Below are 27,306 nucleotides of genomic sequence, written 5' to 3' on the forward strand. Positions count from 1 at the left end.
TACTTGAGCAGGGAGCAGCAGAAGGCACGTAGGGGTTCGTGGTTGGAGCGTCTGATGTTATGGGTCACCATGCCGTCCAGCTCCTCCCTGGCAGAGAGCAGCTGGGGTTTGTTCAGGGTGTAGCTGGCACTCTCCCTGGCACAGTCCTCTATGTTGTGGGCCTCATCCAGAACCACAATCTGACCCTTCAGGTTGATCTGCATCTGCAGGGGAGGAGAGGAAAATATGACATACAGAGACAGCCTCCCCTCACTCCTTTTCTCCCCCAGTAGACATGCAGTGGGTTTGACCAGGTGGTGGTCAAGGAATATGTTCAGCTAAAAGTAAAGGAGAACACATCTATACTTCAATTGTGTGAAACCACCTTTCTTCTGGCCTACATCTTCATCCCTCACTCCTCTTACTCAAACAACAATTCCCTCCATCCCACGCCCCACCTTGCATCCTCCTCACCCCAGCCCCAGACTCACGCTCTCCCTGATGAGGGGGTCCAGTAGGTAGTTGTAGGGACAGAAGACGATACAGGCTTCCTGCATGAGGTCCCTGGCAGCGTAGTAGGAGCAGGCCCTCAGCCGGCCCCCCAGCCGAACCAGGTCCTCTATGTCCCAGGCCTGGTGGAGACCATGGACCCACTGCAAAGTGTTCTGGTCCTGCATCTTGTGCACACCGTTTTTGAAGCGGCACGACACGCCCTGCGTAGGAAAAAGAGAGGAGTTGTTTTCATCCTTGACAATACACACATGAAAGTTATTTAGTTCAGCACACTGGTGACCTTGAGGACCTCTCAGAACCGACACTTTGGTCAAAAAAACCTTCATCGTGGTTTACACACATAGTACATGAGTCTGTTGGCTGGAATTTACCCTCGCCCCAAAAAATATTGTAACAAATTCCCTGAGATATTGGTAATGCCAGAAGAGTTGATGTTGGTATCAGCCTATATTGAGTGTGTATATGTCAGAAGGCCCATTACCTGGTCATCAGAGGCACCTCAAATACCACCATGCCACAACCAGGCAGCTCCCCGGTGAAGATAACGTGATGACTATACTCCGTTACCGCCAAAGGCATGGAAAAGCAGCTATCAAAGCGGTGGGTGAGCCCTCACTTTCTGCCAGACATCAAGGATAAACTTTGGCACTTAAAACAGTTTTGTTTCAAACAGTTCAGTGTGTGTGTGTGTGTTTGTACGTGTGTGTGGCGAAGGTGAAAGGATTAGCATCCACTCAAGCAATTGTTATCTTGGGGCAATGGCAGCTCAGGGGTGCGATTTGACTTCACGACTCCACAAAAAGAGAAAGCACAACAGAGGAGTCTTAACCCAATTGAGCTCAGTCAAAGCCAGAAGGTGGGCTGTATAGTGCAGTAACAAGAGACTGGCTTTAGACAGGGCCTAGGTGACTGGAGAGTGGAGGGGGTGGAGCGATAAACAGGGCTGGTTGAAGTAGGATGAGTGCAATCGAGCTGTGGTCATTCTATCCTCTGGGGTTGTCGCGGGGACACCCACTCTCTGTAACAGATCAGGATGTGACACTGTCACCGTGTCGACTTTAGACAGAGGCGGACAGGACAGGTAGACACCTCTGGTGACAGCGCAATAGGGGCTTATTATACGGTCAGTCTCACATTTGTGTGTGTATGTGTGAGTAATAGGTGTTCATTACAATAGACACCTTACCTTGAGGAGAACAGGAGTTAGGACCGTAACACTGACTATAAAGAGTCTCCCATCAGTCTGAAGCCTCATCGTCCTGCTGGAGAGTCTGTCTGACCGATTGGAGATATTATGTAATTGCCACCCGGGGCGACGGTGATGGGGGTTGTCTGCCTGTCCTTTAACTGTGGGGTGGGGTTACGAATCCTTTCTTTCTAGAGCTCAGAGGCGGCTCGAATTCACACTTTAAGTGTCTGTCACTGGGATTAGAAACACCACTCAAACTCAGGATTGGAGGTGTGTGTGTTTCAATTTCTGAGGAGGAGTTGGTTTTCACATTTGGATTGGGGTAAATCTCCATCCAAAATAATCCAATTCAGGCCCAACCACCTCCATTGAGAGGTAACAGGGCAACATTAATGTAGCCGATGTAGGAGCTGAGCGGGTCTTAGCCCTAGGGTGGAGCAGGGCAAGAGGCCTTGACCTCGGCTCTACACAACAAGACCCTATTGGTGACACTAATGAGGACACCATGTTACTACAAAGAATGGCGGTAGGTGAGTCAGAGGTTGGGGAAGCGGGCCAGCAATTGGACAGCCGTCAGTTAAAATTCCAGGTTTTATCGAAAAACAAGTGTGTATAGGGTTGCAAAGCTAACTGTAGTTTACCAAAATTACCGGAATCTTCAGTAATTAAGAGGAAATCTTAAATCAATTGAATCACTTAAAAAATGTATTCATTTTTTATATCTGTGTCTATATTGGCCATGAGTTTCTAGCAGAGAGACCAGACCATATGGTTCAAGAGAAAATAGCCTTATTAATTTAAAAATAATCAACAATGGCATTATTTTCAATTAACTCTGCAACTTTTCCAACTGCGACCAGTTTGATACCGAAATATTAACAAATACACACTGACATAGTCAAATACACACTGACATAGTCAAACACACACTGACATAGTCAAACACACACTGACATAGTCAAACACACACTGACATAGTCAAACACACACTGACATAGTCAAACACACACTGACATAGTCAAACACACACTGACATAGTCAAACACACACTGACATAGTCAAACACACACACTGACATAGTCAAATACACACTGACATAGTCAAACACACACTGACATAGTCAAACACACACTGACATAGTCAAACACACACTGACATAGTCAAACACACACTGACATAGTCAAACACACACTGACATAGTCAAACACACACTGACATAGTCAAACACACACTGACATAGTCAAATACACACTGACATAGTCAAACACACACTGACATAGTCAAACACACACTGACATAGTCAAACACACACTGACATAGTCAAACACACACTGACATAGTCAAACACACACTGGCATAGTCAAACACACACTGGCATAGTCAAACACACACTGGCATAGTCAAACACACACTGGCATAGTCAAACACACACTGACATAGTCAAACACACACTGACATAGTCAAATACACACTGACATAGTCAAACACACATTGACATAGTCAAACACACTGACATAGTCAAACACACTGACATAGTCAAACACACTGACATAGTCAAACACACACTGACATAGTCAAACACAGACTGACATAGTCAAACACACACTGACATAGTCAAACACACACTGACATAGTCAAACACACACTGACATAGTCAAACACACACTGACATAGTCAAACACACACTGGCATAGTCAAATACATACTGACATAGTCAAATACATACTGACATAGTCAAATACATACTGACATAGTCAAACACATACTGACATAGTCAAATACATACTGACATAGTCAAACACACACTGACATAGTCAAACACATAAGTGTGTAAAAATATATATAAATGATATCATGCTGAAACCCTCATATTAAAACACCAATGATACTCACTACGTCGATGGTTTAGATTTAGGAAAATGTTTTACAGATTTGTCATTCTATTTTGTATTTGAAAATCATATTTAATTATTTTTAATGTTTAATATGTGATAAGGACACATATAATTAGACTCCTCTACAGATCTGAAGCACCAAAAAGGACCACCAGGTGTCTTGTGATAGATGACATAAAATCCTTGAAAGATACCAATTTTCTAGAAGTTTACTGGTAAACTTAGAAAAGTTCCTAGAAATATACCCTCCCTTTGCAACCCTATGTGTGTATTAGGTCTATGTATGTGTAGGTCTGTATGTGCTGTGTGTCTATACTCTACTCACATTCTTGGCTTCCAGCAGTTCCTTGCAGCGTTCGTTGCGGTTGGAATGAGGCACCACCTCTGGGTGAACACAGGTGTGGTCCCTACTGGACAGAATGGTCATGGGGGCGGAAGAGTAGAGCGTACGCTTCATCTCGTGGGCGACCTGAGTGATCTGTTTGTGGGTGCGCGTGCCGAAGAAGATCTTGGGGACTTGTTTCTTCTTGCCCTCTTTGTCCTTCTCCTTTGAAGACTTCCCCGCGGCTCCATTCTGGCCGCCTTTGGATGAGGCACAGGGGCAGAGAGAGCAGGACACCATGGGGGACTGGTGGACACATGAAGGAAGAGATGGGGGGAGAATGAAGATAAAAGAACAAGATATCAAGAAAGTTCTCTTCAATTTTACATTGCTCACTATAAAAAAAAGTTAATGACCAATACCAGACAACTGGTGAACTCTATATGTTCTAGTAGTTAACATATAGGAAAGTATAGCAAGAATGTGTATACACATAAAACTGCCTGTCGGCCATGGTTAGATGACATTCTCTGACTACTGAAGGCTGATAGGTGGCCATTGTTGGGGATGTGAAAGTGTAGCTGCTTTTTAATTGGCTGTCAGTAACCACAGTGGATGTGTGGTGTCCCTTTCTCTTGACACACAGGTGAAGCGTAGCCGACAGCGCTGCTGAAACCAATACCAGTCAGGTGGTGAGCTCTTTTAAGTGGGACACTCCAACCCTTTCAATAACACTAACATAAACCTTAAGCTTAGTAACTGCATAAGTCCTGCTTTTACAATAATAAGAAATCCCTCACTCTCTTCCATCTTTTACAATCTGGCACCAACCGGTTTATATCCCTCACCGTATAAAGGAAAGCTCAGGGTGCGTGTTACACCTCTCTGCCAGCAGATCAAGCTAGCTGAGCCTGTGGTGCTTCAGTTGAGACTAGAGGGGCCAGGCGGTTCAGGTAACCCTCCTTAGTGCTCCTTCTCCAACCATTCAATATTACAATGTGTGTTAGGGGACCCTAACTGAGCTCAGCCACTTTTCCCTTGATTGAACAGGTATTCACTCTCACTCTCAGCATCACACATGGGGCAACAGGCAGCAGCGATGGGTGGAATTGTCCAGTGTTGAATGAATGGGCCGATGTGTGTCTGTTGCAGAGGGTAGCCAACACCATCAGGCCCCGTTAGTTAGTTATCTACATTCCATTCCAGGGGGTGTCTGCTCGCTCCTATGAGCCCAGCGAAGCCCCAAACCGTGTCAGTCTGCACCTTGGATGGGGACAGGCATGTAAAGGGATACCCTTGTCAGGAGTTTCCTGCTGCTGCCTCTTGACAAGGGTCTCTTTTCAGCAGTGACCCCATCCTCCCACCTGTCGATGAATAAGTCATTATTTGCCATGATCTCGCCGTAGAAGGAGGGATATGCGGAGGGGCCTATTTAACGTGGCAGCAGCAGGAGGTAAGATGATCAGGCTCTGTTGCCCAGGCGAGTAGCGGAGCCGCAAAGCCGACTAGTCTGTTCCAATGATCTGGCCCTGCTGTAACCTGATCCTACTAGGGGACCCTAGAGGCCCCTCTGTTTATTCATCATGTCAGCTCAGGGTTCTTTATCCCCTTAACTCACAGAAGCTGCCTCCCAAATGTCACCCTATTTCCTTGCTTGTGGCTTCTCCCTACAGTGTTCATAAGAAAACCCCTCAAAGATATCCCTTGGTATGTTTCAAACAGTACTAGAGTCATCGTTATTGTCAGGGCAGCGACAGTCAAAACCATGCCCTGGATGTAGGTGTTGGTGTGGTTCTCAGTCATTCAGTATACTTTTGGCACGGTAGACCTAGCCGATTCCAGCCCTGTGTGCCTTTGAGTTTCAGCATTGCACAGCTGACACTTGAGAGACAGGAATCTCACACTCCTGGGGGCCAGGTGATGGTGGTGGGGGGTTGGCGGGGACAGGCTGGCTCTCCGGTGCCGCTCGCTGGACGCCAATTTGCTCCTCAGTCCTCAGCCTTTAAGGTTCGGAATGCATTTCAGTGGGAGGTGGGGTGCAGATAAACACACACAGGGGTGGGCTGGCTAAGTCTCAAAAAGATGACTGCAGTGCCATCCTGATCAAATACCTTAGGAGACATGACACAAACTAGCCATCACCCCTCTGCTCTGGAGTGAATCCCAAACGGCACGCTATTCCCTATATAGTGCATTACTTTTTAACAGGGCCCATTGGGCTCTAGTCAAAAGTAGTGGACTGTGTATGCAATAGGGCCCCATTTGGGATGCACCCTGGTCTGCAACTGGCACAGGTGTGAGGTTGTGGGGCCCCCTGAATGGCTACCCAGCCTTCCCTCCTCAGAAAGCATGCGTTTATCCCTTTAGGTGCCAGGGCTCAGTAACCAGCAGGTAAACTCCATTCAATATTTATCCCTGGCTTTCACAGATCAGCGGCGAGGCAAACCCTCTTAATTAAAAGTGGAGCTCTATCCCATAAAAGAGCCCTATTCATGACTTCAAGTCAGCAGTTCACAGCAGAGAGGAGCCATTCAGTTATCAGCTGGGGAAAACAAGAATAACAGTGGGAGGGAACTTTCTCCACCTTCCACCTCTCTTCATTTATTTTTTACCCCCTTCTCCTCCTGCAGCCTAAACACAAGCTATATTACATGACACATTCACTTGGCACACAAGAAATGTGAGAACAATGCCAAATGGAGCACAGCCACAAATTAAATAGGCTATGCTGCCACCCAGTGGACACAATGTAGTACTTAGCGGTACAAAATTGGGTAGCAGCAGTAAAATATTTATCTTCATTGATTCTAATGGTTGGCATTAAAGTGGTAGTCAGTTGAGCTGATCCTAGATCCGCATTAAAAAACAACATATCCTTAGTTAAAAATAGATGTACTCACACAATAGTGTGCCTCAGTGGGTAGGTCCATCAGTTAGGGCTGGGCGATATGGCCAAAATAATTATCATATCACAATATTTTCCTATTTTTATTAACAGTATGGCAGTATGTGACTGTATTTTATGTTTTTGAATAATAAAACAGTTCTAAATATGTTTTATGAGTAGTGCATGAGCCTATGATGGAAACAAATGAATTCTAAGTGATTTGAACAGACTTTCAACATTCTGATGGTTTTATAGTCAACCAAACTAAATCAAATCAAAGTTTATTGGTCATATACACAGTTTACCAGATGTAGGTGCAGCGAAATACTTATGTTACTAGCTCCTAACAACGCAGTAAAATATTAAACAATACAAAATAACAAAAAAATAGGAAATCAAGAAAGGTCAGAACTAGGTCACAACTGCCTGGGAAAGTAGTCCAATTTGTAGAACTTTTCATTAAATTTAGCACTGTATCAAAATATCTTTGTAGACGGTAAAAATCCATATTGGTATGTGGATCTGTACCGGTATACACAATATTTCACAGCCCTACCATCAGTTGAGCTGATCCTAGGTCAGCATTAAAAAGCAACATATCCTTAGTTTAGAATATAAGTACTCACATAGTGCGCCTCAGGGAGAAGGTCCATCAATTTAGATCAGCACTCACAGGCAACTGGCAACATATCCTTAGTTAAGGTACAGTAGATGTACTCACACAGCAGTTTCTATCAAGTGGCAGGTCTATAGTCTGTGCCTGGGTACTCAGCTCCACAGTCCAGGTCTGTGCTCCAGGCACTGGCCGCTCTCCTTCTGGCTCATCATCTATAAACACCACTCCCGGCTCCACGCACCTCCTCTTACGACCCTGAGGGAAACAGAGATGTTATTATTGTGTCATTATCAGCACAGGCCTGCATAGATTATAAGATCTTTATATCTTGTTTAAGTAGTTCCTGAGATGTCAAATACTTCTTGAGGCATTCAAGGCAGGAAATAACTGAAAATCAGCAGACACGCAGATTTTCTATACCCTGGAACTTGAAACAGGGACAAATCAGAAAGGTTCAACTTAATGTTAATATGGCTACCCATAAAAATACATTAAATTCTATAAGGTGTCCTACCTTCTGCTCCATGGCAGGGGTGCGGATGCGTTTCCTATCAGGTTGGAAGTCATCATCCTCGGAGGTGAGGGAGGTCTGGAGCTTGTCAGACAGACGAGAGGCTAGAGACTTGGGCTTGTACTCCTCTGGTGGAGGGGGCACTGAACAGACAAGAGACAAAGGTATCAACATTTGTATTGAATTGAAAAATGTACAAACTGAGCTGAGCTAGGGGATTGGGAGTATGACTTACACTGCAGTACAGATTTTTTTTCTCAATCCATTCCTGAGGGGATCCCAACGGGGTGCACATTTCTGTTCGAACTCAGCATGAATACACTATATTCAACTAATAAAATAATCACCAAGCCCTTCATTTGTTGAATCATACGTTTTATTAGTGCTGGGTTAGAATGGAAATATTCACCCCCTGGGCATCCCAATACTGAATGAACACTTATTTTAACTTAATATAATACATCAATAAAATATATTTAGTCTCAAATAAATCATGAACATGTTCAATTTGGCTTAAATAATGCAAAAACAAAGTATTGGAGAAGAAAGTAAAAGTGCAATATGTGTCATTAAAAAAAGCTAACGTTTACGTTCCTTGCTCAGAACATATGAAAGCTGGTGGTTCCTTTTAACATGAGTCTTCAATATTCACAGTTAAGACGTTTTAGGTTGTAGTTATTATAGGAATTATAGGACTATTTCTCTCTATACCATTTGTATTTCATATACCTTTTGACTATTGGATATTCTTATTGGTACTTTAGTATTGCCAGCCTAATCTTGGGAGCTGATAGGCTTGAAGTCATAAACAGCGCAATGCTTGAAGCATAGCAAAGTGCTGCTGGCAAATGCAGGAAAGTGCTGTTTGAATGAATGCTTACGAGCCTGCTGCTGCTTACCACCACTCAGTCAGGCTGCTCTATCAAATCATAGACTTAATTATAATATAATAACACACAGAAATACGAGCCTTAGGTTAATATGGTCAAATCCGGAAACTATCATTTCGAAAACAAAACGTTTATTCTTTCAGTGAAATATGGAACCGTTGCGTAATTTATCTAACGGGTGGCATCCCTAAGTCTAAATATTGCTGTTACATTGGACAACCTTCTAAGTTATGTCATAATTATGTACAATTCTGGCAAATTAATTACGGTCTTTGTTAGGAGGAAATGGTCTTCACACAGTGGAACGAGCCAGGTGGCCCAAACTGCTGCATATACCTTGACTCTGCTTGCACAGAACGAGAAGTGACAATTTCCCTAGTTAAAATTAAATTCATGTTAGCAGGCAATATTAACAAAATGTGCAGGTTTAAAAATATATACTTGTGTATATATTTTAAGAAAGGCATTGATATTTATGGTCAAGTACACATTGGTGCAACAACAGTGCTTTTTTCACGAATGCGCTTGTTAAATCACCCGTTTGGTGAAGTAGGCTATGATTCAATGATAAATTATCAGGCACCGCATCGATTATATGCAATGCAGGACAAGCTACATAAACTAGTAATATCATCAACCATGTGTAGTTAACTAGTGATTACGTTAAGATTGATTGTTTTTCATAAGATAAGTTGAATGCTAGCTAGCACCTTACCTTGGCTCCTTGCTGCGCTTGCATAACAGGTAATCAGCCTGCCACGCAGTCTCCTCAAGGAGTGCAATGTAATCGGCCATGATCGGTGTCCAAAAATGCAGATTACCGATTGTTATGAAAACTTGAAATCGGCCATTCCAATTAATCGGTCGACCTCTAACACTGACCAACATAGTGGATGGCTAAGTGGTTAGGAATCTCACTATTACTATTTCTCAACTAAGATTACCTGGGTCTGTGGGAGAAGATGATCCCTGTGCCATCACTACCTCCGGTGAGCCTGTAAGGTCCACCACCACAGTGGCTAGTGCTTTGGGCCTGTTGTCTGGGACACTGGCGGGTTTGCTATGACAGGCACACTGACAGGGGGTGGTGACAGCTGGCTTCTTACCCTCTGTAGGACTGCTGCCGTCCTGTTCAAGCTTACCTGGACACACACAGGACATACATACTGGAATCATCATCACAGTTAACCTCAAGAGATGATGAATTGTAGTATGCAGCTGCAGAATATGCTACACTTGAATATACACAACATGCAGTAATGCTTTATGTGGACCAGAAATTTAAAATAAAGTATTGCTTGCGAATGCAAAGAAGCCAAGAATCAAAACTCATAAGAAGTTGTCTAAACAGCACCCTGACCATATTGTGCCTGCTGCCAGGCCAGGGGGCAGAGCAGAGCAGGGCTAGGCTCTTGCCACTCCCTGTAGGGCTCTCCAATAGACAGTGCTGTCCATGATTCAGCCCTCGCACTATCTGGGGAGACAATCACACAAACAGGGGTTAGTCAGTCACACACTCAATAACAGACTGATAACACAGAGTAGGCTAACTGCATACAGTATTTATGGGATATGGGGTGAATCTCAAAAGTTGTCCTCTCCTCAGATCTTATCCTCCAGTCTCCTTGCTTCCCTCTGACCTTTTAAGGAGAAGGCAAGGAGAGAGGAGGAATCAAGAAAATACTTTTGAAAATCACCCATGGTTAAAAGTGTGTGATGCTTACACACTTACAGAGTTCATCATGGCCAGCTGCGAGGGGTAGGCTTTGCAAGGGAACTGTATCTTCACCCCTCCTATGGTGTACTCCACTGGGGGAGCAGCCATGGTGACTGCCTTGTCCAACTGATATACTATCTGAAAAAAAAATCAAAACAAGCTTGAAGCCAGTAACGTTACATGTTGCTGCAACTGACAATATCATTCAAATCAATTGGTCACATCCCCCTCACAATATGGCTCTGACTAGTTAACTAGCTAGATCTAGTTATTTGCTTTTTGCGAAATATACGTCTCTGCATTTAGTTATGGTAGCTTATCGAGCTAGCAAGCTGTGTGTCATAACACACACAGCAAAACTAACATCACGCGCTAAAATGTAACGTTTGCTACTGGAAACAGACTGCTTGCTTCTTAAAGTAAGCTTAAGCTAACTAACCTTAACCGCTTTCACTTTTATGTGTGATTTGAAGTACCAGGTAACTAGCTAGCTGTCCTTGAAAGCTTGTATAGCCTCCATCTACCACAACTTTCAGCAAGCATAAACGATCTAGCTATTTACAATATCAATGAAATTAATGTTTGAATGGTGTTAATTTACCTTTGTAGCTACAAATTTGATATACACCGCTTGTTAGCTAACTGTAAACATACCTGACAAGCTAGCTAGAAGTTCCCGCCGTGTAAGCAAGTCCCACAAACCAATCAGATTGGATAAAAACATAGTCGTCACGAAAAATGAGAGGTGACAGTATCGCCAATTACCACAGAGCATTTGCTGGGGTCTCCCATGTGCTAGCAAAATATGAACAACCAATGTATAATTGTCTACATTACAACAGTTTTGTAAATAACATTATACATTATCATGCTAAATGTGTTTTTTTTATGGAGGACCAAACATGCCATCATTATAAATACATGCACATATAAATGGATGAATGAATGCACACATTAGATACACAGTTATTTAAATAATTAATCCCACTTTCATTCATTTATATTATTTCTTCATTTATTTATGTATTTCTTCCTCCAAATTGGAAGGCAAAAATATATTGGTGGTATCTAACACACCATAAGTTAATGAATGTCACGGCGCAGTGCTCTGTTGCATTTGCCTGGGGTTGGTTCAGTACGTCAGAACGGTGTTTAACATTTAATTAAACAGAAACGGTAATGTACTGAACGACCAGTTGAATAACGGCGTGATTATAGTGGCCCAGGCGGCAATCGTCTATAGTGTACTAAACCAGGACTCTCTGTTATCACTTAAACTCTGGCGAAGTCATCAGGCAACTTCATCCAAATTGTTAAGAACTAACGGGTTCACTTCTGTTTCTGTTGTACCAGCTAACTGACTCAAGTTTTTGATGCATGCCTCTTTAAACGGGGTCAGTATGCTAGCTCCCTGAACTTGCCACAGACTGGACTTGAACCAGGGCCTGCTTGACAATGTGCTAACCGATTGCGCTACGCAAAAGCTACTGATTGGATAGCCCCTTTAGCGACATTTCAAGCTAGCTGTGGAGTGACGCTATGTTCTTAACTCCGTTACACCTCCACACGGAAAAGCAGGTCATCTGTAGAGGTGTCGTTTTCAGCACCATTAGCCAGCACTACCAAGTCTCTAGCTACTGCTCGCCTGAACTACTTGCCAGAAGAATTGAGCTACTGTAGCTTTCTACCGGTTTTAAATATCTCAAGTGTGTGTAGTTTGATTCTTTACTTTCGGACCATCAGAGCCAGGAAAAAGCAACCAAGCAACACCGTGAAATGTATCAATCAATCCCACTGTGTCATTTCAACATCTAGTTTTGATTTACATTTGGTTGAGTTGTCAACTAAAGTGAATTCAAAATAAAATCCTTCAAAACATTTCACCATGTCATTGGAATTAGGTTAAGAGTAAAAAAATGTTTTTTTTCATAATTCCCTTACGTTGATGACTTTTTACAAATCCAATCAGTTTTCCACATTGATTTAACGTGGAAACAAAATAGATTCAACCAGTTTTTGCCCAGTGTTAGATACCACCCACAGATGTTTGATTGATACACACTCATTATCATATTGGACAAAGAAATACAGAAATAAATGAATAAATATATCAATAAAATTAACAAATAATTAGATAATAGATAAATTAATGCATTTGGGTTAGTATTTTGGTGTTTTCCTGTTGATTGATTTATGTACGGATTTATTTATTCATGTATTTTTGTGTGCATTTATTTATTTCTTATTATGGCAGATTTGGTACTCCATTTTTGTTTTACAATGTCTGGGTATTGTGAGTGAAATTCTGGTGGTGGTACAGTAACAGAAAAAGATTGGTAATCAATCAATCAAACCTGGCCCTGGTTCAAAATGCCAGATAATTCCGTTTTCATACAGTCATTGGTTTTCACCGCTCCAGGGGGGCCTGGCAGCATCTCTTTTCTTTCATGGTAAGAATCCCACTGTTTTTTAAGACGTTGATTCAGATAAGGGGGCACTGCAAAAAATAATGCCAGTGAACAGCTGCTTGGCATGAACACATACAAAAATCATCAGCACACTTTATGTAAATAGGCCTAACCTACCATAATTTATGATAAGTCGCTGATTGATATAGACTGCAATTATGATATCGTTGGATCACAGTTCTTTAAAACAGATACTTTATTTTGAGTTGCAAAACATTCAAGACAGCCCCTTTAATCACTCAGTGTTCTGAGTAAAATTATTTTGAGACCACACCACCCCCAAATTCCCAGCCACAGTCCCACGTACGTTTAGACACAAGCTGTACCCAGAGTGTACAAAACATTAGGAAAGTATGCTCTTTATGTGACAGACTGACCCGGTGAATCCACGTGAATCCAGGCTATAATCTCTTATTGATGTCACCTGTTAAATCCACTTCAATCAGTGTAGATGAAGGGGAGGAGTCAGGTTAAAGGAGTATTTTGAAGATTGTGTATGTGTGCCATTCAGAGAATGAATGGGCAATACAAAATATTGATGTGCCTTTGAACAGGGTATGGTAGTAGGTGCCAGGTGCACTGGTTTTAGTGCCTCAAGAACTGCAACGCTGCTGGGGTTTTCACTCTCAACAGTTTCCAGCCAACTTGACACAATTGTGGGAAGCACTGGCTTCAACGTGGGCCAGCATCCCTGTGGAACACTTTCGACACCTTGTAGTCCATGCCCGATGAATTGAGATGGTTCTGAGGGAAAAGGGGGGAGCAACTCAATATTAGGAAGGTGTTCCTAATGTTTTGTACACTCAGTGTTTGTGGCAGGGACTCCAGACAATCACAGATTATAAAGGGAAAGGCAGTCATGTCGCGGACACCGACGCCTCGCTCCCAGACAAGCTACAACTTCTTTGCCCGCTTCGAGGAAAACACAGCCGTCTATGCGGGTCACCGCTGCTCACAAGGACTGTACCCTCACAAGGACTGTACCCTCACAAGGCTGCCGGCCCAGACTGCACCCAAAGCCGCGTAATCAGAGCATGTGCAGACCAGCTGACTAGAGTGTTTATGAGCATGGGAAATCTCTCCCTATCCCAGTCTGTTGTCCCCACTTGCTTTAAGATGTCCACCATTGTTCCTGTACTCAAGAAAGCGAAGATAACTGAACTAAATGACTATCGACCCATAGCACTCACTTCTGTCATCATGAAGTGCTTTGAGAGGGTTGTTAAGGTTCATACAGTATCACCTCCACCTTATCCAACACCCTTGATGCACTGCAATTTGCATACCACCCCAACAGATCCACGGATGATGTCATCACACTGGCCTATCCCATCTGGAAAAGAGCAATACCAATGTAAGAATGCTGTTCATCATTAAGCTCGGGGCCCTGGGTCTGAACCCCGGCCTGTGCAACTGGGTCCTGTACTTCCTGGCGGGCTGACCCTTGGTGGTGAAGTTAGGCAACAACATCTCTTCCACGCTGATTCTCAACACATGGGCCCCAACAGGTGTGGCTGAAATAGCCAAATCCTGGACATTAATATGGAGTTGGTCCCCCCTTTGCTGCTATAACAGCCTCCACTCCTCTGGGAAGGCAGTTCCACTAGATGTTGGAACATTGCTGCGGTGATTTGATTCCGTTCAGCCATGAGCATTAGTGAGGTCGGGCACTGATGTTGGGCGATTAGGCCTGAATCAGAGTGGGCGTTCCAATTCATCCCAAAGGTGTTCAATGGATTTGAGGTCAAGGCTCTGTGTAGGCCTGTCAAGTTCTTACACACCGATCTCGACAAACCATTTCTGTATGGACCTTGCTTTGTGCACTGGGCCATTGTCATGCTGAAACAGGAAAGGGCCTCCCCCAAACTTTCGCCACAAAGTTGGAAGCACGGAATCATCTAGAATGTCATTGTATGCTGTAGCATTAAGATTTCCCTTCACTGGAACTAAGCCCAAACCATGAAAAACAGCCCCAGACCATTTTTCCTCCTCCACCACCAAACTTTACAGTTGGCACTAAGCATTGGGGCAGGTAACGTTCCTAAACCTCGGACTGCCAGATGACGAAGCATGATTCATCACTCCAGAGAATGTGTTTCCGCTGCTCTAAAGTCCAATGGAGGCAAGCTTTACATCACTCCAGCCGACGCTTGGCATTGCGCATGGTAGACTTAAGCTTGTGTGCGGCTGCTCGGCCATTGAAACCCATTTCATGAAGCTCCCGACAAACAGTTATTGTGCTGATGTTGCTTCCAGAGGCACTTGGTGGTGAGTGTTGCAACCGAGGAGAGACAATTTTTACGTGCTTCAGCACTGGCCGGTCCCGTTCTGTGAGCTTATGTGGCCTACCACTTCACAATAACAGAACTTACAGTTGACCGGGGTGGCTCTAGCAGGGCAGAAATTTGACGGACTGACTTGTTGGAAAGGTGTCATCCTATGACTGAAAGTCACTGAGCTCTTCAGTACGGGTCATACTACTGCCAATGCTTGTCTATGGAGATTGCATGGCTGTGTGCTGAAATAGCTGAATGCACTAATTTAAAGGGGTGTCCACATACGTTTTAGCTGTGTATGTGTGTATAATAAATATATAATATACTGTATGTGTGTATACACAGTACCAGTCAACAGTTTGGACCCACCTACTCATTCAAGGATTTATTTTTAAAATTCTCTACATTATAGAATAATAGTGAAGACTTCAAAACTATGAAATAACACATATGGAATCATGTAGTAAGCAAAAAATGTGTTAAACAAATCAAAATATATTTTATACTTGAGATTCTTCAAAGTAGCCACCCTTTGTCTTGATGACAGCTTTGCACACTCTTGGCATTCTCTCAACCAGCTTCATGAGGTAGTCACCTGGAAGTATTTAAATTAACTGGTGTGCCTTGTTAAAAGTTCATTTGTGGAATTTATTTCCTTATTGTGTTTCAGCCAATCAGTTGTGTATACAGAAGATAGCCCTATTTGGTAAGACCAAGTCCATATCATGGCAAGAACAGCTCAAATAAGCAAAGAGAAATGACCGTCATTTCTTTAAAACATGAAGCTCAGTCAAAGCGGAAAATTTCAAGAACTTTGAAAGTTTCTTCAAATGCAGTTGCAAAAACCATCAAGCACTATAATAAAACTGGCTCTCATGAGGACTACCACAGGAAAGGAAGACCCAGAGTTACCTCTGCTGCAGAGGATAAGTTCATTAGAGTTACCAGCCTCAGAAATTGCAGCCCAAATAAATGCTTAAGTAACAGACACATCTTAACGTCAACTGTTTAAATGTTTTAATTTAAAAATATGTATTTTTATGGTCGAATTGCTGCAAATAAACCACTACTAAAGGACACCAATAAGAAGAAGAGACTTGCTTTGGACAAGAAACACGAGCAATGGACATTAGACCGGGGAATGTGTCCTTTGGTCTGATGAGTCCAAATTTGAGATTTTTGGTTCCAACCGCTGTGGCTTTGTGAGACGCAGAGTAAGTGAACGGATGATCTCTGCATGTGCGGTTCCCACCGTGAAGCATGGAGGAGGAGGTGTGATTGTGTGGGGATGCTTTGATGGTGACACTGTCTGTGATTTATTTAGAATTCAAGGCACACTTAACCAGCATGGCTACCACAACATTCTGCAGAGATACGCCTTCCCATCTGGTTTGCGCTTAGTGGGACTATCATTTGTTTTCAACAGGACAATGACCCAACACACCTCCAGGCTGTGTAAGGGCTATTTGACCAGGAAGGAGAGTGATGGAGTGCTACATCAGATGACCTGGCCTCCACAATCACCTGACCTCAACCCAATTGAGATGGTTTCTGATGAGTTGGACCGCAGAGAGAAGGAAAATCAGCCAACAAGTGCTCAGCATATGTGTGAACTCCTTCAAGACTTTTGGAAAGCATTTCAGGTGAAGCTGGTTGAGAGAATGCCAAGAGTGTGCAAAGCTGTCATCAAGGCAAAGGGTGGCTACTTAGATTCTCAAATTTGCTTAACACTTTTTTGGTTACTACATGATTCCATATTTGCTATTTCAAAGTGTTGATGTCTTCATTATTATTAAACAATGTAAAAATAAAGAAAAACCCTTGAATGAGTAGGTGGGTCCAAACTTTTGACTGGTACTGTATGTGTGCGTTCTGGACTCTGACATTGCTAGTCTTGATATTATTATTATTTTTTATTATTCGTATTTTTTTGAGTGGTGGTATTTTTTGTATTGTTAGGTATACTGCACTGATGGAGCTTGAAATATGAGCCTTTCGTGTCACCTGCGATAATTTCTGCAAAATATGTGTACCCGATCAGTACGATTTGATTTGAACTAGCTGTTTCAACAGACATGCTCCTTAGCTCTGTCTTTACTGCCTGCATTGCATATAGCACACATTATTACATTTCTGAGATAGATAGCTGTCTCACCACAGAACCATATTTGTTCCTAAGCGTTGCCCATATTTTTCCCTTAGTGACTAAAATGCAGATTAGTACCAGAAGTCCTTATTCCTAGCGACAGGATGCAAAACCACAAAACCACACAAGACATTTTGGAAGCTCTTTGTGCATGGCAAATGGCACCCTATTCCCTATATAGTGCACTACAATGGCACCCAAAAGTAGTGCAATATATAGGGTGCCATTTGGGACACATCCCTTGTCTTTGGAATCAGCATGTCTCGTTGCTGAGGTCAATGGAAAATATCTGTGGTTTGACATTATATTTAAAGCAGCAGTCTAAAAAACAGCAGTTGGCTTGGCTCACTTATTCTTTCAACCAAGTTGCTACTACTTCAGACAACATTTTTGCCAAATTAGGGCAAAGTTGAACTTCAGACGAAAACAAAATGGACATTCAACCTACCATTTCTCTGGTTGGATGATTTGGATGTTTTACAGAGTATTCCTTTTGCATTCTGAAGTGTGTTGATTTGAAAGACAGAAAATGCATATGCTCATAAAGTCAGCTGTTTTGTGGATACACTCCACTTATAAACACTATCAGTTAAAATCCAATTGAATGTCCAGCAGAGGTCAGTGTTGTCTATAATATACACCATTGACAGGACATCATTACCTCAGCTTGGTGGTTGCGTTATATTGTGAGTGCACTTGCATAGTGTTGCTGTATGGTTTGTCCAGCAAGTGCTGTTCCTCTTTCTGGCCTGTCTGTGAGAGGGGTAAGTGTGAGTGAAAGAGGAGAAGGGAGAAATGGACTGAAGTTAGAGGAGTAGAAGAGATCAAAGGGAGAAACAGACTGAACATGGAGCAGAAAAGGAGAGGAGAAAACAGAGAAGGAGAAAAGTTGAACGGGGAATGTGGAGGAGGATAGGAGAGAGGGAAACGGAGTGAATGTGGAGGAGGATAGGAGAGAGGGAAACGGAGTGAATGTGGAGGAGGATAGGAGAGAGGGAAACGGAGTGAATGTGGAGGAGGATAGGAGAGAGGGAAACGGAGTGAATGTGGAGGAGGATAGGAGAGAGGGAAACGGAGTGAATGTGGAGGAGGATAGGAGAGAGGGAAACGGAGTGAATGTGGAGGAGGATAGGAGAGAGGGAAACGGAGTGAATGTGAAAGAAGAGGAGAGAGGGGGAAACATAGGAAACTTGAGTTTAGGCGACAGAACCAGAGGCTGGACACCTGATATCACCTTATCCTCCCGGCAACCCCTCAGCAACCTCCCGGCAACCCTGACACACTGAAAGAATTAGTCCTGTCGCCCAGCGTCACGGCTCTCCTTTCCCCTGCTTTCCCCAGCCTGCCAGACCCCTCGGCTCTGATTTATATTAGGTTTCTTATCTAATAACTCCAACTGCAGGAACCGTGGACCCAATGCTGTTTAACAGCAACTGTAAAACACAAGTTGTAAAAACACAGCACACTACAGCCACAAACACACCCCAACTCCTTATTCCATCACACAGACCCCAACCAATGCCCTCCATGACACAGGCCCCAATCAACCCCAACGCCCGCCATCACACAGGATCCAACCATCCCCAACTCCCGCCATCACACAGGATCCAACCAACCCCAATGCCCTCCATCACACAGGATCCAACCAATCCCAACTCCCTCCATCACACAGGCTCCATCCAACCCAATCTCCCTCCATCACACAGGCCCCAACCAACGCCCTCCATGACACAGGCCCCAACCAACCCCAACGCCCACCATCACACAGGATCCAACCATCCCCAACTCCCACCATCACACAGGATCCAACCAACCCCAACTCCCTCCATCACACAGGCCCAATCCAACCCCAACTCCCTCCATCACACAGGCTCCATCCAACCCAAACTCCCTCCATCACACAGGCCCCAACCAACGCCCTCCATGACACAGGCCCCAACCAACCCCAACGCCCACCATCACACAGGATCCAACCATCCCCAACTCCCGCCATCACACAGGATCCAACCAACCCCAACTCCCTCCATCACACAGGCCCAATCCAACCCCAACTCCCTCCATCACACAGGCCTCAACCAACCCCAACTCCCTCCATCACACAGGCCTCAACCAACCCCAACTCTATCCATCACACAGGCCCCAGCCAACCATCTCCCTCCATCACACAGGCCCCAACCAACCCCAACTCCCTCCATCACACAGGCCCCATCCTCATGGTCCATGAGGGCATAATGAGACAGTAGAAGACAGACTGCAGCAGTATGGTCCATGAGGGCATAATGAGACAGTAGAAGACAGACTGCAGCAGTATAGTCCATGAGGGCATAATGAGACAGTAGAAGACAGACAGCAGCAGTATGGTCCATGAGGGCATAATGAGACAGTAGAAGACAGACTGCAGCAGTATGGTCCATGAGGGCATAATGAGACAGTAGAAGACAGACTGCAGCAGTATGGTCCATGAGGGCATAATGAGACAGTAGAAGACAGACTACAGCAGTATGGTCCATAAGGGCATAATGAGACAGTAGAAGACAGACTGCAGCAGTATGGTCCATGAGGGCATAATGAGACAGTAGAAGACAGACTACAGCAGTATGGTCCATAAGGGCATAATGAGACAGTAGAAGACAGACTGCAGCAGTATGGTCCATGAGGGCATAATGAGACAGTAGAAGACAGACTGCAGCAGTATGGTCCATGAGGGCATAATGAGACAGTAGAAGACAGACTACAGCAGTATGGTCCATAAGGGCATAATGAGACAGTAGAAGACAGACTGCAGCAGTAGGGTCCATGAGGGCATAATGAGACAGTAGAAGACAGACTACAGCAGTATGGTCCATGAGGGCATAATGAGACAGTAGAAGACAGACTGCAGCAGTATGGTCCATGAGGGCATAATGAGACAGTAGAAGACAGACTGCAGCAGTATGGTCTATGAGGGCATAATGAGACAGTAGAAGACAGACTGCAGCAGTATGGTCCATGAGGGCATAAAGAGACAGTAGAAGACACACAGCAGCAGTATGGTCCATGAGGGCATAATGAGACAGTAGAAGACAGACTGCAGCAGTATGGTCCATGAGGGCATAATGAGACAGTAGAAGACAGACTACAGCAGTATGGTCAATGAGGGCATAATGAGAAAGTAGAAGACAGACAGCAGCAGTATGGTCCATGAGGGCATAATGAGACAGTAGAAGACAGACTGCAGCAGTATGGTCCATGAGGGCATAATGAGACAGTAGAAGACAGACTGCAGCAGTAGGGTCCATGAGGGCATAATGAGACAGTAGAAGACACACAGCAGCAGTATGGTCAATGAGGGCATAATGAGACAGTAGAAGGCAGACTGCAGCAGTATGGTCCATGAGGGCATAATGAGACAGTAGAAGACACACAGCAGCAGTATGGTCCATGAGGGCATAATGAGACAGTAGAAGACAGACTGCAGCAGTATGGTCCATGAGGGCATAATGAGACAGTAGAAGACAGACTGCAGCAGTATGGTCCATGAGGGCATAATGAGACAGTAGAAGACAGACTGCAGCAGTAGGGTCCATGAGGGCATAATGAGACAGTAGAAGACACACAGCAGCAGTATGGTCAATGAGGGCATAAAGAGACAGTATAAGACAGACAGCAGCAGTATGGTCCATGAGGGCATAATGAGACAGTAGAAGACAGACTGCAGCAGTAGGGTCCATGAGGGCATAATGAGACAGTAGAAGACAGACTGCAGCAGTATGGTCCATGAGGGCATAATGAGACAGTAGAAGACAGACAGCAGCTCTGGTCTAGAGAATAGTGAACCCATACAGGCTCTTAGCACTGTATGTTTTAGTGTGGTGCTACACCCCCACCAGTCTTTATTTCATTTCCATCGCTCCCCACTCAGCTTTCTGTCACACCTGCATTCTGACCCTGTTCCAGAACACCAGCCAGCACAGGAAATGGTCTGCGGCAACAAATAGCACTCTATTACTTATTTAGTGCACTACTTTTGACCAGGGCCCATAGAGCTCTAGTTAAAGGTAATGCACTATTAGGGAATATGGTGCCATGTGGGATACATTTTCCCAGACCGACCATTGACCTCTGCATCCCAGCTCTGGTCCAGGAGGGCTGCGGCCGGGGTCACCTCAGGGCTGACCTGCTGTAAATCTCTCTCTTTCTCTCGCTCTCTGTGACCCTCTCTCTGACCTCTTCTCTTACTCTCTCTCGCTCTCTCTGACCTCCCCCCTCCCCCTCTCTTTATCTCTCTCTCCCTCTCTGTGCCTGTTTTAATCTCATCATGGAGGGAAACGGGGTTCCCACTGGGCACACACCTCTGAATCAATGTTGTCTCCATGTCATTTCAATGAAACTACGTTGAACCAATGTGGAATAGATGTTGAATTGACGTCTGTGCCCAGTTGTGTATTAGAAGCATGGGGAGTTGGTGACTGGTTCAGCTGAATTGTCTGCATGTATTTCCTGGCTTGGACAACCTCCACACTGTCTTACTGGGGAGTTGTGATGTGTCCTAAATCACCCCTTATCCCTGTATACTGCACTAGTTCTGACCAGAGCCATATGGGAATAGGATGCCATTTGGGACATCCTTGGTTTGCATTTTTCAAACAGGCCCTGCAGAATGTTTCAGTAATATGTTTTGTCTTGGTGTTGGTACAGTACATTCTCATAAATGCTGTCATCAGCTATAAGTGCAGTAGGCCAGGATGTATTCTAAAGAGAAAACACTGTGATTTCTTCTGTAGTTAGCCAGTCTCACCTCTTCTCATTAACACCTGGCCCACTGCAGTAGACATACATGGTGCAGTCCAGGCCTTGTCTAATATAAGGGAGAGGCTGAGTCACAGTGCTTCTCTCAACAATAGACCTCTTCATCCTAAACCACCCTTCTCTCAGCCCTGGACCCAGGGACCACCTCATAACCTAAACAGACAGACAGAGGCAGACGGACCCCTTCCAACCCTTCCCTCTCCCCTCCCAGGTCTGTATCTCAGGTTCACTCAAACTCTATGTGACTGATATGTCTAGTTCCACAGCTGAGAGTCTCCTGGTGGGAGGAAGTACAGAAGGATTAAATTGGCGTTGGCTTTCCTGTTGAGGGAAGTGGACGTTATAGCCCCCCCCCCCCTCTGCACTTCTCTTAATTACTCCCAACTGAGGCTCCACGTCTAATTTCCCTCCCATTCTCTCTGTTCCCGTGTCAACTGGTTGACTCTGAAGCCTTTTCCCAGCATCCTCCATTCTAATCTGATTACTGGAGGTATTCCCAGTGCATTGTGGGAGAAGGCTGTGTGAAGCCCAGCAAGCTTCAGAGCGATACAGAGAACGAGTCTCACGGAGATGAGGAAGGGAAGAGGATCACTTTTTTTCTCTCTCTCCCACTCCCTCTCTCTCTGGTGCTGCGGAGCATCAAACGCTGTGTGTGTCTGGGGAACCACACACTAACTATAGACCTACAACAGAGAGAAAAGAGAGGAGAGCTGTCTTATAATAGCAAACTACAGGTGGAAAGACTAGAAACATAGCTAGCAAGGCTCTAGCAAAAAGACAATCTCTAAGAAACTAGCTTCTCGAGGAGACCATCTCTAAGAAGCCAGCTACATATTCTTGCATTTTATTTAAAATGTTATCTGAATCATCATGGAACACATAGGCCAGACTTGTAGCGAAGTTCCCTGTGGTAACGTCATGTCTTCCCGATGGTAAAAGCCTGGACCATCGGGCCGTGACTGGGCCTGGAAGGCGTTGTTGTTTCACGCATGGAGAACAATCAGCCGTGACGCCTCATTACAGACTGGTAGTGGAGTGGTTGGCCCTCTCCTCCCTCCTCTTCCCTCTCTCCTCCCTCCTATCCACCTCCCCTCTCTCCTCTCTCCTCTCCCCTCAACCCTCTTGAGGAGAACCCTTTTGCAATGACATTTTAGTCATCTAGCAGATGCTCTTATCCAGAGCGACTTACAATTAGTGCATTCATCTTAAGATCGCTAGGTGAGAGAACATATCACAATCGTAGCAAGTACATCTTCCCCCAATAAAGTAGTTATCAGAAAAGTCAGCGGTAGTAGGAAAAGACAAGTGGGATTTCTCCTCTCCTCTCCCCGAGGGGCTGGGAGTGTTAGCCTCTGGACTACAGAGGAAGCAGGAGTGGCTGGGCCATGCAAAGCCTTTTCCGGACCATAAACGACAGGTTTATTTTTAAAGTTCTGCCTCAGTGTGCCTCGCTTCCTAAAATACCTTTCATGCAAAACAAAATGCTGGGTGTGCAGGGCCTTCCAGAACCCTCTCTCTCTGCCTGTCTGCCTGTTGGAGGACTGGGTTGGCTGGCTGGCTGGTTGGTTGGTTGGTTGGTCAGGCAGGCAGCAGGCCTTGGTTTCTGGGCATTGGTGGAGAGAGACAGGGGTGGTCATCAGGGCCAAATCCCCAGCCACAAGTGGCCTAGACAGGATTATCATGTTGTCAATGGGTGGAACAGTGTGTGTGTGTTGGTGTGTGCATGCTTGTATTTGTGTGTGTGTGTGCATATGTGTGTGCTTACGCGTGTCCTTGCTTGTATGTGTGTGTGTGTGTGTGTGTGCGCACGCGCGCGTGTGTGTGTGTGGTGTGTGTGTATGTGTGTGTGTGTGTGTGTGTGTGTGTGTGTGTGTGTGTGTGTGTGTGTGTGTGTGTGTGTGTGTGTGTGTGTGTGTGTGTGTGTGTGTGTGTGTGTGTGTGTGTGTGTGTGTGTGTGTGTGTGTGTGTGTGTGTGTGTGTGTGTGTGTGTGTGTGTGTGTGTGTGTGTGTGTGTGTGTGTGTGTGTGTCATTGCAGTGGAAGGGTGAAGCATCATGTTCCTGCCTGCAGGGGAATGAATGGAAGAGAGAAGTATTATTTATGGTGTAGGTCTTTTCCATGCCACAATGTGCTACAGTGCTCAGCTCTGATGTAGGACTTGAATAATATTTCACAGATGAAATAGAGCAAAGCAACATGTTGCTAAATACATTACCACTGCCGTATATTTCTAGTTTTTTTCCGGAGCTTGCAAAGAGCATGCAAAGGCCCCTAAATGCCGCCTTCACGTGACTTAAAATCCTTGTATGTTTTACTGTATGTTATTGACTGGATATTCAGACTTATTTAGTGCCTCTGTGGTGATAAGGGTGTAGAATTGATATTTCAGTTTAATTTTCAACTCCTTATTTACAATTTATTTCCTAGATGTTTTATCTCGTCTTCTACAACCCCAATAGTTACAGTGAGGAATACGGCTGGGGAGTCTGGGTTTGGTTTTAGGTATGGGTTTGTGGCAGGGGATGGGGTTGGGTCTGGGTTTGGGCATGACTCTTTCTGGATTTGTGTTTCGGGCCTGCAGGTCTGGGTCTCCGCCTGGGTGTGGCTGCTGGGTGGTTTCCAGAAGGTTCCTCTTCATAGCTGAAGCCTCTTCACCCCGCTGCACCACAGGCCTCTCTACCCTGCCTCTCTTCACCCCGCTGCACCACAGGCCTCTCTACCCTGCCTGTCTTCACCCCGCTGCACCACAGGCCTCTCTACCCTGCCTCTCTTCACCCCGCTGCACCACAGGCCTCTCTACCCTGCCTGTCTTCAACCCGCTGCACCACAGGCCTCTCTACCCTGCCTGTCTTCACCCCGCTGCACCACAGGCCTCTCTACCCTGCCGCTCTTCACCCCGCTGCACCACAGGCCTCTCTACCCAGCCTGTCTTCACCCCGCTGCACCACAGGCCTCTCTACCCTGCCTCTCTTTACCCCGCTGCACCACAGGCCTCTCTACCCTGCCTCTCTTTACCCCGCTGCACCAAAGGCCTCACAACCCTGCCTGTCTTCACCCCGCTGCACCACAGGCCTCTCTACCCTGCCTGTCTTCACCCCACTGCACCACAGGCCTCACAACCCTGCCTGTTTTCACCCCGCTGCTCCACAGGCCTCTCTACCCTGCCTGTCTTCACCCCGCTGCACCACAGGCCTCACAACCCTGCCTGTTTTCACCCCGCTGCACCACAGGCCTCTTTACCCTGCCTGTCTTCACCCCGCTGCACCACAGGCCTCACAACCCTGCCTGTTTTCACCCCGCTGCACCACAGGCATCTCTGTGAGGTTACTCCACTTCCGCTGAGCTCTACACCCTCAGACCCTGTCACGAAAACACTGCCGCCAACGCAGCTGAGCCAGCACATCAAACACGGCCCCACACCTAACAAACAGACACTTCTGGCCCAATCAGAAACATGTGGTGAGCGGATGGGGTGCAGCTGTTTGCCGCTCCAATCAATGCCCACACCCTTCCAAACGACCGACCGACAGACCTGGGCCAGATGTGGAGAGAGGGAGAGAGAGGAAGAGGACCATCTCACGTAAGGTACAGATGTTTTTTCTCCCTCTCCTTCCTGCCTTAGAATCACCACCACAAGGAAAACTTTGCTGCTGTGTGACTATGAATCGGTGCTAGTAAATTTAGCATGTTGGTGCTCCACCCAGATCAGATTCAGTATTGGAGTACAGACAGGACAGACCACTGAGCTGAGGGTTGCCACCATGCAGAATGGAGGGGTAGAAGAAGGGAGGGAGGGATGCCTGTTACCATGCAGAAAGCTGTCTGAAAACAGAGAACTGGAGAAAAACATGTTACCCCTTCCAGACGAGGCAGTGAGAGTGCACCGCTAACTACCCCCTCCACCCTGAGCTCTGCTGATAATACAGTTTATATAGTAGCCATCTGACACTATGCTGAATGTGACATTTAATGTGACGGTCTTGAATGACAGAAGCTCTGTGTCTCTACAAGGATGTAATTTTGGTGTTAGCAAAAAACAAAAAAAAATACTTGTTTGCCACAGAGGACCTTGGAATGTCCCTTGGAGTGGGAGGATGGTAAGGACTGACAGACCCTGGGTTCCATGGCTGTGTGTCCCGAATGGCACCATATTCCCTATATAGTGCACTACTTTTGACAAAAGCCCTATGGGTTCTACTCTAAAGTAATGCACTAAATAGGGAAAGGGGTGCCATTTGGAACACAGGCACTTACTCTCACCCTTTCAAACCACCATTTCTATATTTGGTGGAAATATACACTACCGTTCAAAAGTTTGGGGTCCCTTACAAATTTTAAATTAGAAATGTCCATTAAAATAACATAAAATTTATCAGAAATACAGTGTAGACATTGATAATGTTGTAAATGACTATTGTAGCTGGAAACAGCAGAGTTTTTATGGAGTATCTACATAGGCATACAGAGGCCCATTATCAGCAACCCTCACTCCTGTGTTCCAATGGCACATTGTGTTAGCTAATCCAGGTTTATCATTTTAAAAGGCTAATTGATCATTAGAAAACCCTTTTGCAATCATGTTAGCAATTATGTTAGCTGAAAACTGTTATTCTGATTAAAGAAGCAATAAAACCGGCCTTCTTTAGACTAGTTGAGTATCTGGAGCATCAGCGTTTGTGGGTTCAATTACAGGCTCAAAATGGCCAGAAACAAAGAGTTTCTTCTGAAACTCGTCAGTCTATTCTTGTTCTGAGAAATGAAGGCTATTCCATGTCAGAAATTGCCAAGAAACTGAAGATCTCGTATAATGCTGTGTACTACTCCCTTCACAGAACAGCACAAACTGTCCCTAACCAGAATAGAAAGAGGAGTGGGAGGCCCCGGTGCACAACTGAGCAAGAGAACAAGTACATTAGAGTGTCTAGATGGAGAAACAGATGCCTCACAAGTCCTCAACTGCCAGCTTCGGGATGCTGGCCTTCTAGGCAGAGTTCCTCTGTCCAGTGTCTGTTCTTTTTCCCATCTTAATATTTTATTTTTATTGGCCAGTCTGAGATGGCTTCTTTTTTGCCTTGAAGGCAAGCATCCCGGAGTTGCCTCTTCCTTGTTG

At 45.1% G+C, this 27,306-nt stretch overlaps 1 protein-coding gene across 4 annotated transcripts in view; it reads right to left on the reverse strand.

Moving 5' to 3' along the window:
- Positions 1 to 11,297, reverse strand: part of LOC123992813 (Fanconi anemia group J protein homolog) — a 44,195-nt gene extending 32,898 nt beyond the window's left edge. For all 4 annotated transcript variants that reach the window (XM_046294347.1, XM_046294349.1, XM_046294346.1 and 1 more), the window contains exons 1-9: positions 11,174 to 11,297; positions 10,535 to 10,657; positions 10,163 to 10,276; positions 9,747 to 9,944; positions 7,916 to 8,055; positions 7,507 to 7,656; positions 3,902 to 4,204; positions 471 to 692; positions 4 to 203 (exon numbers count right to left, since the gene is read on the reverse strand). In XM_046294347.1, coding sequence (XP_046150303.1) covers positions 4 to 203; positions 471 to 692; positions 3,902 to 4,204; positions 7,507 to 7,656; positions 7,916 to 8,055; positions 9,747 to 9,944; positions 10,163 to 10,276; positions 10,535 to 10,657; positions 11,174 to 11,294 — 1,571 coding nt within the window. In that variant the 5' untranslated portion in view covers positions 11,295 to 11,297. The remainder of the gene's footprint in view (positions 1 to 3; positions 204 to 470; positions 693 to 3,901; positions 4,205 to 7,506; positions 7,657 to 7,915; positions 8,056 to 9,746; positions 9,945 to 10,162; positions 10,277 to 10,534; positions 10,658 to 11,173) is intronic.
- Positions 11,298 to 27,306: the final 16,009 nt, after the last annotated feature.

Source organism: Oncorhynchus gorbuscha, linkage group LG13 (assembly GCF_021184085.1).
Source record: "Oncorhynchus gorbuscha isolate QuinsamMale2020 ecotype Even-year linkage group LG13, OgorEven_v1.0, whole genome shotgun sequence".
In the NCBI taxonomy this organism is placed as follows: Eukaryota; Metazoa; Chordata; class Actinopteri; order Salmoniformes; family Salmonidae; genus Oncorhynchus; species Oncorhynchus gorbuscha.